This window comes from Gallus gallus, chromosome 3 (genome assembly GCF_016699485.2).
Source record: "Gallus gallus isolate bGalGal1 chromosome 3, bGalGal1.mat.broiler.GRCg7b, whole genome shotgun sequence".
NCBI lineage: Eukaryota > Metazoa > Chordata > Aves > Galliformes > Phasianidae > Gallus > Gallus gallus.
Window position 1 is genome coordinate 51502277 of NC_052534.1, and position 12339 is coordinate 51514615.

At 39.9% G+C, this 12339-nt stretch overlaps 1 protein-coding gene across 3 annotated transcripts in view; it reads left to right on the forward strand.

The window, feature by feature from the left end:
* SYNJ2 (synaptojanin 2) overlaps positions 1-12339 on the forward strand; it is a 63801-nt gene that overhangs the window by 34682 nt on the left and 16780 nt on the right. For all 3 annotated transcript variants that reach the window (XM_003640916.6, XM_015284215.2, XM_046939718.1), the window contains 10 exons: positions 1505-1677; positions 2085-2166; positions 2389-2538; positions 2642-2807; positions 4090-4281; positions 6226-6310; positions 7194-7334; positions 9753-9945; positions 11533-11691; positions 11929-12085. In XM_003640916.6, the coding sequence (XP_003640964.2) occupies positions 1505-1677; positions 2085-2166; positions 2389-2538; positions 2642-2807; positions 4090-4281; positions 6226-6310; positions 7194-7334; positions 9753-9945; positions 11533-11691; positions 11929-12085 (1498 nt within the window). The remainder of the gene's footprint in view (positions 1-1504; positions 1678-2084; positions 2167-2388; positions 2539-2641; positions 2808-4089; positions 4282-6225; positions 6311-7193; positions 7335-9752; positions 9946-11532; positions 11692-11928; positions 12086-12339) is intronic.

Consider the following 12339-nt stretch of genomic DNA (forward strand, 5'->3'; position numbering starts at 1 on the left):
CAAATGCATCATTAGAAAGAATATGTAGTTAGGTTTTAGTCCAATGATTTTAAAGGGCTCAGATTAAAAATAAATTATGGGAGAATGGTCAGGAATGAGATCTTTTCTCCTTTTCTGTCATTAGTTTATTTCTTTGTTTCTTCATCTTCCCTTCTGTGCATGTATTTTTTCTCTTCTCCCAAAGGTTACCGCAACCTTTACAAGTTTTCTCTGCGTTGGCTCAGAATATTCCTGCTGTAGTCACTGCCACTGCTACTGGGTTCCCTTGGTCAGAATGTCTACGCTACCATTAGTTTGTGCAATTGGAGCAAACAAAAAAACTGTAAATCACTGACTTCTCCTGTTATATAACCAAACTGTTACCAAACCAAAAATCAGTACTTTTTCCAGTAATGCTGTTCCTCTCACAAATGTCCTCTGTAACAGATATAATTATGTTTACGGTAAAGGTGGTACTGTAGTATAGACAACGATTTACTCTGAGGCAGTGAGTAAATGGCAGCCTCAGGTGTGTCACCAGCACCAATGGCTCTGGTGCAAATACCAAGTGTTTCGACTTCTATAATAATGTAATGAAATATATTGCTTTTTCTCCTCCAAACACCATGCAACACCTTTAAATTTGTTTCAGGAGGGAAGATTTAATTACTAACTTGATACAGTTATACTAGTTTGACTCCTTCATATAGGCTTCTAATGTAATATGAAGGTGGTTTTTTGTATCGCATTGTAAGTGGAATAAAGCATCCCTTTCCTGAGATGAGTATGTCCAAAAGCAAAGTGAACAGACAAAGGTTTATGTAATTAGAGTTAATAAAACAATTATCTCTACCTTTCCCATGAAAAGCAGGATGTATTATAGTAGTATCTATTACAGAGATGTCAGTGAGATTTGTGATGATTACAGAAATGCATATGAGATCATAGAAATTGGAGATGAAATGATGAGGCTATTTGTGTCCCTTCTTTCACTTCTGTGGCTTGCCACAAAATTTTGTAGTGTGTTTCCTGGGATATCATTTGTCTCTTACTTCCTCCTCAGCCACACTCCACCTAAAATTAGGGCCACATTTTCTCTTGCCATTTAAAGAAGGGTTGCAAAAGACACTCATGCTTTGTTATGTTCATGTACCTTACGTATCTCTGAGCATCCTTCACCTCAGGGTCCTAATCCTGAATTTGCCCAAAGCATCGCTGTTGTTGTGCCAAGGTAGCAGGCCTCTGCTGCAGGGCTGCCGCAGGGCTGCTGGGGTGCAGGTAAGAGCAGTGCTGAGTTTGCAGCCATAGTTTGAGATTTGCTGCAGGAAAATTGGGGTATAGCAATCCAGTTCAGTTTTGAAAAGAAAACGGAGAACTTGAATTGCTGTTTTCACATCTGGCATTTCAAACTTCCACGTGAACTTCTCAAAATTAAAACCGTGAATTAAACATTGAAAAGCATGCTGGTATCAATCCTTAAGCTGTGACTTGAACAGGGTTTGTTTTCCTTTCAATTTCTAAACAGAAACTGCTATGGGCCTCTTCCCATGCAGAAGACACTCCCATGATAAACTTTGACTACCACCAATTTGCAAAAGGTGGGAAAGCAGAAAAACTGGAAAATTTACTGAGACCTCAACTGCAATTGCACTGGGAAGAATTTGGCGTCTTCGCAAAGGGCGAGAATGTAAGTCCACGGTGAGTGTCCCTGCCCCCATATCCCAGCATAGCCAGGCACCACTCCTCCTGGCCTTCCCGGGCTCATCGCTGTGTTTGGACCACGGGCAGATGTGACCATCTCAAAATACAGATTTGAAACAAAGTGTAATCTTGGCACTAAATAGGTCATTTGGTTTAACTACATCTCCATGCTTTAGAACTTGGAAAATTACCAATGCGTGGATTTGTAAGCACTGTGTTGCAGACATAGTCAGATAATTAGATATGTAATGAAATACACTGTGCACAGTGTGCTTGCACTGTCAAAATGTGGGTGGGTATATTCAAGCTGAATATTTGATGGTCTCGTTCAATCATCCTGCGATTAGATGTTATTTTTAATATATACCTTTCTTCCTCCCTCCTCTTGTGTTTAATTACCAAAGCCTGCAGACGGGTACTTTTCGAATGAATTGTTTGGACTGCCTGGATCGTACTAACAGCGTACAGTCCTTCATTGCACTGGAGGTAAGTTTGTCAGAGGACCTTTTGCAGATGTCCATAATGCATACATTGTCTGTTGCACAGGAAAGAAGAGAAAACGGGCATAAGCCTCACCGATACGAGTCTTTCTTGATATCTCTGTGTTATAGAATGATGCTGGCTGTAATAATTAAATTGAGAAGAAAAGGCAAAATACATTCAAGAAGAGTGATTTTTATTTATTTTTTCTTTCTCCTGCATACCCAGATCCTGCTCACACAATTGGAGATCCTTGGGTTGAACTCTAGATCTATAGTTGAGCGCTTTGTGGAATCATACAAAGCAATGTGGACTCTCAATGGTCACAATCTGAGCAAAGTGTTTACTGGCAGCCGTGCCCTTGAAGGAAAGCACAAGGTAAAGAAAAGCAGCAAAGCTGTTTACTCAGAAGTAACTGTAGAGAAAGGTAACTGATTTACACCTCATTGCCTCTTTTGCTGATGATCTTGGTCTAATGTAGGTTGGGAAGCTGAAGGATGGAGCCCGCTCTGTCTCTCGTACCATTCAGTCAAATTTTTTTGATGCAGTAAAGCAGGAAGCCATCAAGCTGCTTCTCATGGGTGACTTCTTCAGTGAGGAGTATGCAGACAAGGGCAAGATGCTCATGGATCACACTGCGCTGCTGGGTAAGGCCAGCATAAACCCTTCCTTTTTCTTTTCTGTCTGGTTTTGACTGTCAGATATAAGCAATTGCATCATTTTGTAAATAAACTACTCTTGCACGTGTGTTGTTTAAAACACTTTTTTTTTTCAAGTTACTGTAGCAGAATCCTGTGCATTTAAATTCCATTGTGCTTATTTCTCACTTTTTTTTTTTTTGGACTCCCAGTGTGTTTATCTGATGTTTGATGGTCTTCTCTGATAGTTGAGAGGGGATGGACTGAAGGGGAAGATTTTTAGGGCTGTATTCAGCGCTAAGTTTGGTCACTTTGTGCTCGGGAAGTCTCTTGAGCTCGACATTTTTATCTCCTTATTTTAAGTCTGCAGTCTGTGTGTGCTCTTAGCCATTTGGGTCTTAAAGACCCATTTATTCTGGTTCATTCTCTGCCTTACTCCAGGGCTCTGTTAGTCCACAACATACACAGCTGTTTGCACCCATCTAGGATCAACCGACCTAGCTCTCTCTGAGAAAAAAAAACTCATGTGCAAAATACAGGATAACCTGCTCCCACAGGCAGTATCAGGTTGCCAGTTTGCTCCAGAGAACTGCTGAATTTTTAACAGTATAGACGTGAGCAATTCAGCTCTGCTTCTGTCCTGAGGCTGTCCCCTTATGGACTACAAGGACAATGTAGATACCTTCTCTATGCCTGACTGCTCGTGCATATTGAGTAGTTGAAGACTAAAGTTATCTCAGCTACTCACATGAAAAAATGCACTCTTAACTGCCTATACTCATCAAAATAATGAAGGTAGCAGTTTCCTCTAAGGACTTCTGACTAGCCTAGAGAGCTGTGACAGTGCTAGTTTTGAGACACGATGTGGGACTCTGTGCTACTTTCTACCTTTTCCTCCTCTAAATTTGTTAGGGCTTGGATTTAATTTGTGGCATACTCAGTGTCTGCAGGCAAAACTGAAAAGATTAAGGAAGGAGAAACAACTGAACAAATTCTTACTTGAAGTGCTAGAAAATATATGCTGGAAGTGAGTGACTGACTTCTCACAGGCACAGCTGCTTTTGTAAGATGCTTGGAGTCTGGAAGAGAAATTGATAGCATCAGCCTCAGTTAGCTTACAGTTATTGCCATTGCTACTGGAGTTATTCTTTAACTTTTGCATTCTTGCTGCTAGGGTACTGTCATTATTTCATAGTGACTTACCTGTCACTGCTGTCTGAATCCTTTCTCTGCTTTTATGGCACATTTTTATTTTATATGCTCTCTTTCTCTCTCTCTTCTCTTCCATCAGTAACTCCAAGTATTCTGAAGGCCATGTCAGAGCGTCAGTTTGAATTCACAAGCTTCAAGCGTGTTCGTGTTGCCATGGGGACCTGGAACGTGAATGGAGGGAAGCAGTTTCGAAGCAACATCCTCGGTACCAGCGAGCTGACAGACTGGCTGCTGGATTCTCCAAAGCTCTCTGGAGTTTCTGAATTTCAGGGTAAGACTTCAGAGTCAATTCGGTATTGCAATAGTTACTGCCTTTCTAGGATCTGCAAGTCAGAACACCAGGTTTGATGACCTCTTCCTTTCAGAGTCAATGCCTCATCCTGAAGGGCATTTTCTGCCAATCCTAAAGGATGCATTCAGCCCCATTTAGACCTGTACAGCCTATTCTGCATCCTGCATTTTATTTTATTCCTCAGATTCTCCATTCTTGGTTATTTATTTTGGGGAGAAACTTTATGCTTAGGTGCCCCTGGAATTGTCTCCTTGTTCTTCATCTTGCCTTTCCTTAGCAGTATAGAAGGTTCTTGTGTTTCTAGCTTGCTTAAGTTAGCCACTGAATTCCATATGTATTGAACACAGTCAGTTACTGTAATTTATTTCAAGATTTTAGTAAGAAAAATGAAAAGTGAATGTTCTATCATTTAAAAAATGTCTGTTTCCAAAGATATGGCAAAATCTGTGCTTTTGTTGTTACAATGGAACATATAACCTTCTGCTGGCATCACAGGGATATTTATGTTCCTGCCCTTCAAGCTCAGGAATTAATTCCTCGGATCCTTGGCTACTTACATAAGCTGTCCTATTTGAACCTGTCCTGGTTTCAGAGACAGAACTCTTAATTCTTGAGTGTATGGATTTGCAATTCAGTGCAGACAACTATATTCTGAACAGCTTGGGTGGGTGCTTGGTCCAGTCTCATTCAGAAGCAGTTTATCTGTACTGGCGCATGGCTGTGCCCATGATATTAAAATTTGATGAGAGCCTGGTATTTGCTGTCCCTGCCAGACCTTCCTCTGAATGAACTGGAGGAGCAGGACTAATTTGTATTGGCAGTCAGAATGTGGAATGTCTAAGTAGCTTCTGAAATGGAGCTGAGTTATGTTAATGTGGAGAACTCTGGTATGACCACCGAAAGGTCTCAGTCTGTGGAAATGTCAATGCAGTCCTGCATAAGTAGTTATGTGTTCAAAATTGTGAATGGGGAAATAAGTAGTTAACATGACGGTGCCTATCATGTTAAGCCAAAAAAAGAAAGGGTGAGTACCTTGTTCTAGTTTTATGCTTGTGTCTACAGAGAGTAACACTATATTTTACTTCTCTTTGTGTTCTTATTTTCTGAGACAGGTCTGACTTAGGTTCCTGTGGTTTTCTACTATTTAGGTCTTCATGCTCAATTAATTTACTGGTATCTTGGGCCTGTGACAGTTTAAACAAACAAACAAAACTGGAAAAAAAAAAAAAACACCCAAAAACCAACCCTTTAAACAATGGGCAGACCTGATGGGTCAACAGAAGTACTTCATACTATCATAGGAGAGAATTTGATCCTTGATGTTTTACTAGGGTTATATTCACACACTTGAATCAGGGAAGGCAGAGTCGCTGTGCTCCAGAGTGACCTAATCTATGAAGATAAGGACTTTGAAGTCTTCCACAAAGTAGCAGATAAATTTACTAAATACACTGAGAGGGAAGGGACAGTATATAGGGATTGTGTATAGACAGTAAGTTCAGATGGACTTGGTGAAAAAAATAAATAAAAGGAAATGGATAGGCAAGTTGGGCAGAAAGCGGGTGAAAAAATGGCAGGTAGTGAGGTGTTGTGTCCTTAGTATTTTTGGGGTGAGGGAGGGAGAATACTGAATACTTTTTCATCTTAACACTGCTACAGTATAGTGCTTACAGTGGTGGCTCTGAACTGCTTTCTGTGAGAGAGTTGGAGACCAACTGGTGGGAGAAAGACAGGAAAAAAGCTGGGAGGAACTGCAGGGGTTGTTTCATGAGATTAGATTAGAGGAGTAATGAATATTTATAAGCTTGGCAGGGAATACACAAGATAGATCTCCAGGAATGATCTCTGACACATTAGAAAACAAGTCATTAGAAGAAACAATAAGGTAGTAATTCTTGTATGACTTTATCCCCTTATCAACAGATGATGAGAACTGCCCTCCTGACATATTTGCAGTGGGATTTGAAGAGATGGTTGAATTAAGTGCTGGAAACATTGTAAATGCCAGGTAAGTTGGATTTGTTTTGTTTTGTTTTTAAAGCCCAGTACTCCCCAGAAGAACAAGTCAAACAAAAGCCTCCAGAATTGTGCCTCCTGTCAAGTATGTAGAATACTTCCTTCCTAGTCTGTTGCATGTGATTACAGCTGGAAACATATTTGCTGTTAACAAACAGCACTGAGGCACAGCTGAAAGTGCTCTTTCTTCATGAGCTTCTGTACATTATAACACACTATATTTTCTAAGTCTTTGTGTTGGCAGAGAAGGATTCTGATGGTTGACATTGTTTTAACACTTGTCCTTAAATCCCTGTATGATGTTGGAAAAACATGCTCAGTGACTTTTTTTGGTCTTTTTTGGGTTACAAGTTACAGCAGTGTTCAGCATGACTGCTGAACTGATGGTGTACCCACATGTATCAGTTGACTTTGTGGATAAGGCTAGGTCTGCAAAACTGAAGCTATATATACCCACTCACAAGACTTCATCTAAGAACAGTCAATAGCTAACTCCTCTGAGGAGAGCCAGGAGAAGATCTCTTTATTGAGTATAAGAAATCTTATAAGTCAAAAGATTTGACGTAGATTTTTGGTTTTATGTTTATCATTTTACTACAGCATAGGTCATTGTTAGTATAGTTGACAAAATGCACCTCATGTCCAGAAGTGGGATAACTGTATTTCTGCTTGTGTCTTGGCTTGCTTACCTTTCTTGCTCTCGATTGGCTCACAAACAGTCCATGCCATGCATCCTATACTGCTTCTAGTTCTGAAATCAGCATGTGTAGAGCCTAATAAATTGTTTATAAACCTAAGGCACAGTTAATCTGCTCATTTTATTGATTGTGTGTGGTTTCTTTTGATTCCATTAAATGATTTTATGTTTGTTCCAGCACAACAAATAGAAAGATGTGGGGAGAACAGCTTCAAAAGGCTATTTCCAGGACTCATCGCTACATTCAGCTGACATCAGCACAACTTGTTGGTGTTTGTCTTTTCATCTTTGTTCGACCCTATCATGTCCCCTTCATCAGGTAAAAATCAAACAAAACCCAAGTCATTATAGTCTACATTTTCAGTAGTGTCTGCTGTTGAAGTGTGACCAGAGGGAGTGGGAGTGATTTTTAAACTTGGTGGAAATTGTGCAAACCTGAGTTCCTGTGTAGGAGAGACATGTCTCCAGAGAGCAGCAGTTTGGAGTCTCTCCTCTTGAGCAGCCGAAGGGCCAGCCCAATAGATCTTCTTCCAGTTCAGCAAGGAATCCAGGCATGCTCTAGGTAGGCACTCACGGTGTAGTGCCTTGTTTGGGAAATGAATGACCTGACTCAGAATGTCCAAGAGTATTCTGAGCATCAAGTGAAGGCAAGTGCCTGCTTCTGCCTGAAGGATGGGTTTTACTTTCTAGCCCCATCCTTATTAGTTCTGTTCAGAACACAGTTCCAGTCTTGAAAAGAATTGTGGAAAAGTTGGGAAGAGGTGTTAGAGGGAAAGAGAATTTTTCTCACGGATATTTGAATGCCCATTAAATATTTTTCTTTGAGATGTCACAAGAAAGAGAAGTATGTGCCTAGTTATATGCCCAGAACTGTGTGTCCTCAGCTTACTAGTATGGATGTCCCTGGTGCCCAACCAAACTCTTCTTGCCCCTAGAAAATTCTCATTTTTATTAAAAAATAAAAGAGTATCAAGCTGCAGGGTTTAGTGCATTAAATTGCTTTTGCCCTGGGCAAGAATTGTACAGGCTAAGTGTGAATTGGTAGGAAATTAGTAGTTAGCTGAATCTATCCTTGGGCATCTTCTTGTCCTGAAGTCTAGAGCAACTGTCAAACTGCTTAGGAATTGGATATGAGCCTCTGAAACTGGAAGAAAAAGGGAAGGGTTTGATTGCAGTGACTGAGTTCATTATTTAATGCTGATATATTGCTGTATGTTATGTGTGCGTAATCAAATCTAACCTATGTGCTTATGTAGCTTTTCCCATGTCCTATAAAAGGAAAACAAAAATGATTAGAAGTGCAAAAAAGCTTCTGTACTTACAGAGATTGAAGAGATTGAGACAGAATAGAGAGACAGAATCAAAGAATAGAGAAATAAAATGAGAGAATGGCAGAAGCTTATAGAGTACTGAAAAAGGAATGAAGTAATACAAGCATATACAGTGGGTTATCTCAGCATAACCTTTGCCATGAATGGAAGTCAGATAAATATCAGGCAGCAATTGGATAGTCAGGAAGCAGAAAGGGAGAAGTACTCACAGAGAAAAGACTGAATGCCTGCTTCTTTCTGAACACTTGAAACCCAACTTTTCAGTGATGGTCCTCTTTTGTCTCCCTGAGGGTGTCTTTTCTGGTGGCTTTCTGCAATCAGGAAAAGAGGACAACAAAGAGGAAAAAAGATAGGAGGGCAGAAAAGATGGGGAAGAAATTGAAAAAGATAGATGAAAACAAAGAGAGAAACAGGGAGAACCTGTAACGTCTATCTTCAGGTTATCAGTGCCTGGCAGGAAGCCAAATAGGGCTTAGTGTTTTCCCCCTGCCCCTTACTTAAAGCCAGTAATATTCTTGTCTAGAGCTACCTGGCTTCTGTCTGGAAATTTTCTCAATGGGAAGGACGTACATGGTGCTAGAGTTGATTACAACAATGATCTCATCATTTGCTTATCTGATCAGACAGGCATGGTTTATTCTTGGAATAGACTGACAATCTGAGAGGAATTTTCCTGCAGGCAGGTGGTCTGGTTTGCCAAGCAATTCATCTTTCTTTAGGAAAATGCATAAGTGTATGCTAATCGCAACATTAGAATATTATGTAATTAAACATGTGGAGGACCTAAGTAATTTGTCATTAAAGTATAACTTATTTTAAGAGTTAGGTCTGAACATTTGTATCCAGTGATTACTGCATCTGATTTAACAAGTTATGGTTTATGGCCTGTTGCTTTTTAATGGACTGAAAAATGTGGCACTGACTGTAAAGTAAGGTTTCTCAATGTATGGTAACACCAATTGAATTTGTTAGCTGTCTGAAAAGTAGATTCTCATGTGGTCAAAAGTATAGAAGGGAATGTAATGGTAATTTAGTTAATGTCTCTAGGATCATGAGAGAGGTAAACTTGAAATGTACATCCTGCAGAAGTTCCCACTATTTCAGAAATAACCTCTTGCTATATTGCTTGCAAGGGCAAGAAGAGAGAGAAAAAGTAATTTCAAGTAGTTTTACTTCTATAGTGATTTACAATACTTCATTTGAAACATAAGTACGTGAACATCATCAAGAAGGGCCACAATGAGAAAGATGTGCCTAATGGGAGCAGACTTGCTGTTCAGGCCTCAGTTTGCAGAGGAAAGGAGGCACAGCACTGTAAACAGATTTGTCCTTTATGTTGCAAAGTTAATTGAATGCTAGTCCCTGCAGCCCTTTATTTATTTATTTATTTATTTATTTCCATGCAGGGATGTGGCAATAGACACTGTGAAGACAGGAATGGGAGGAAAGACTGGAAATAAAGGGGCAGTGAGCATCCGTTTCCAGTTCTATAGTACCAGTTTCTGCTTTATATGCAGTCACTTAACTGCTGGGCAGACTCAGGTGAAGGAGAGGAATGAAGACTATAAAGAAATCACACAGAAACTCAGCTTCCCAATGGTAAGAATAGCTGTACACGCGCTGAAAATGTGGGAGGGTAAAGACTGTCTTTACCTTGTCACTCTTTACATTCTTTGGCACCTAATATAGCACTTGCTTTACAGAAGTTCTCCGCTTTTCAAAAATGCAGTGGTTGCAGTGCTCAAAAAGTCCTGGCCTTTGAGCAGTTTTCAGGCTGATCTTTCAATATAGTGCAACTTAACTGACGAATCTGTGAGACCTCAGAGATGATGTCTAGGTGACTGGTGTTGCGCTCAGAGAGTGCAGCTCTTGCGGGCACTAGCTAGCAGGGATTCCTCAAAGACTGTCCTTGCTGCTCAGCACATCAGTGCCTTATCTGCTCCTGCTTGGGTACGATGTATCAGTTCTTGGTGTCTGATAAGGTACATTCTGTTCCCCTCATTGTGTCCTCTTGAATGTATCACTGTTGAGGAACTGCTGTTTTTTCTCCGAATGTGGCAAGTAGGCACTATTTATTTGTCCATATGAAATAATTTTTCCCCTGAAGGATGTAAAATCAATCACCGTAGTGTTTTATTTCACACACATCTTCTTAGGCCAACAAGTAACCCATGAGATATGGTAGTAGCGCCTCTTTGCTTCCCTTAATGTTGGTTCCTTAAATTTCTACAGTGTTTCCTCAGACCTCTTGGGAGAGGTCCTAAACCAGAGAGGGAATGGATCAGTCTGTGTATTCTGTTTAGTCAGCAGGCAATGGCATTTACGTTGCAAAGCATAAAATTTTAACTCCCTATGGTTTGCAAGGCTTAGAGGCTTGGCACATGCAGCATATTAATTAGTTGTGTTTTATGTAAGAAATAATACTGACAGTTTGGAAATCCTGCATAGGATATCTGTTCTGTATGGCCATAAAGTTGTGCTTGTGGTAGTTTTTCTTTGTAATATCTCATTAGCTATTTTATGTCCTCTACACTTGAAGTAACTGAATGTACCTTGGGTGTAAAATACATATAAAGAGTGCCCTCTAGTGCTATGCCAGCTACAGCTGTTTTGGAGGTGTTTAGAGGGTTTTCGTGGTTTATAGCTTGACTAAAAGAAAATGACTGGATACAATATAGGATATTAAATGTAGGACTGGAGTGGATTTCTAGTGATATTTTATTTCAGTACGTTTACAAAACTATGGCAGTGTGCACCTAGGATCAAATTTGGAGCTTGTTCTTAATCAAGACCTTTGTTGCTGTGAATGTGTCTTGGTAGTGTGGTACGTCTTGTACATTACTTAGAATGAGTAAATGTACATTTGTGAAATGTATTGGGAAAACAAACCAATTTCCTTTTATATTCTTACATTCAGCCAAATTGTGAATTTAAAGCTGGGGTCCCAGCTTAGGCATACCTTCAGAAAACAGAGAAAATCTGATATTCTTGTTTACAAAATTCAGCTCAGTGGGACACAAAAGCCAGTGATGGAAGTAGTCCTTTTTGAAATGGATTTTAATACGTAGGATATGGGAAGTATGTGATCTGGTATTTAGTAATTGAGAGACTCCATTGCGTATTTCAGTGCACTTAGAAGTTCTTTTCCTAAATGTGATTTAATGCTAACTGTATTCTCTAAACTAGGGACGGAACGTGTTCTCTCATGACTATGTCTTCTGGTGTGGTGATTTTAACTATCGCATTGACCTAACATATGAGGAAGTCTTTTATTTTCTCAAACGTCAAGATTGGAAAACACTCCTGGAATTTGATCAATTACAACAGCAAAAATCCAGTGGAAAAGTAAGGCAGTGTGTCTTATTTGTTTATGCTCTAAAGTTGTTTTCTTGAATGCCAGCATATTGCCTTGGTCTAATGCTTTGAGAGAGGGAAACATTGCATTCTCAGACATTTATAGTACGTGAATGTAGTCTTCTGTTTAAAAATCAGGATGTTGTTCATTCACAAAAAAGTTGGTAGAGCACAATAGCACCTACCTCATCTGTAACTCATTCAAGGAGATGGTACTTCTTTCCGTAGATTTTTAAAGACTTCCATGAAGGGACTATTAATTTTGGACCAACATATAAATATGACGTTGGGTCAGAGGCTTACGATACAAGTGACAAATGCAGAACCCCGGCTTGGACTGACCGAGTTCTTTGGTGGAGAAAGAAATTGCCTTTTGAAAAAACAGGTGCGTAGGCTTTTTTCTCTTTCGTAATTTGAAAATTTTGAATTTCACTCTGATCCAGAACCCACGTAAGGAGAGTGAGTTTGGGAATTTCGGGCTGCAAGAGCTGGATGTGTCACTTAGGCATACTCAAATCGCAGTGTCTTTGCTAAAAGCAGATGTATTTCAGCTTCACTGGAATAACTCGCAGAGACAGCCCTTAATTCTTGAGTGGGTGAACAAAGGCTTCATGCTACAGACTGAAAATGTGCTAGGAG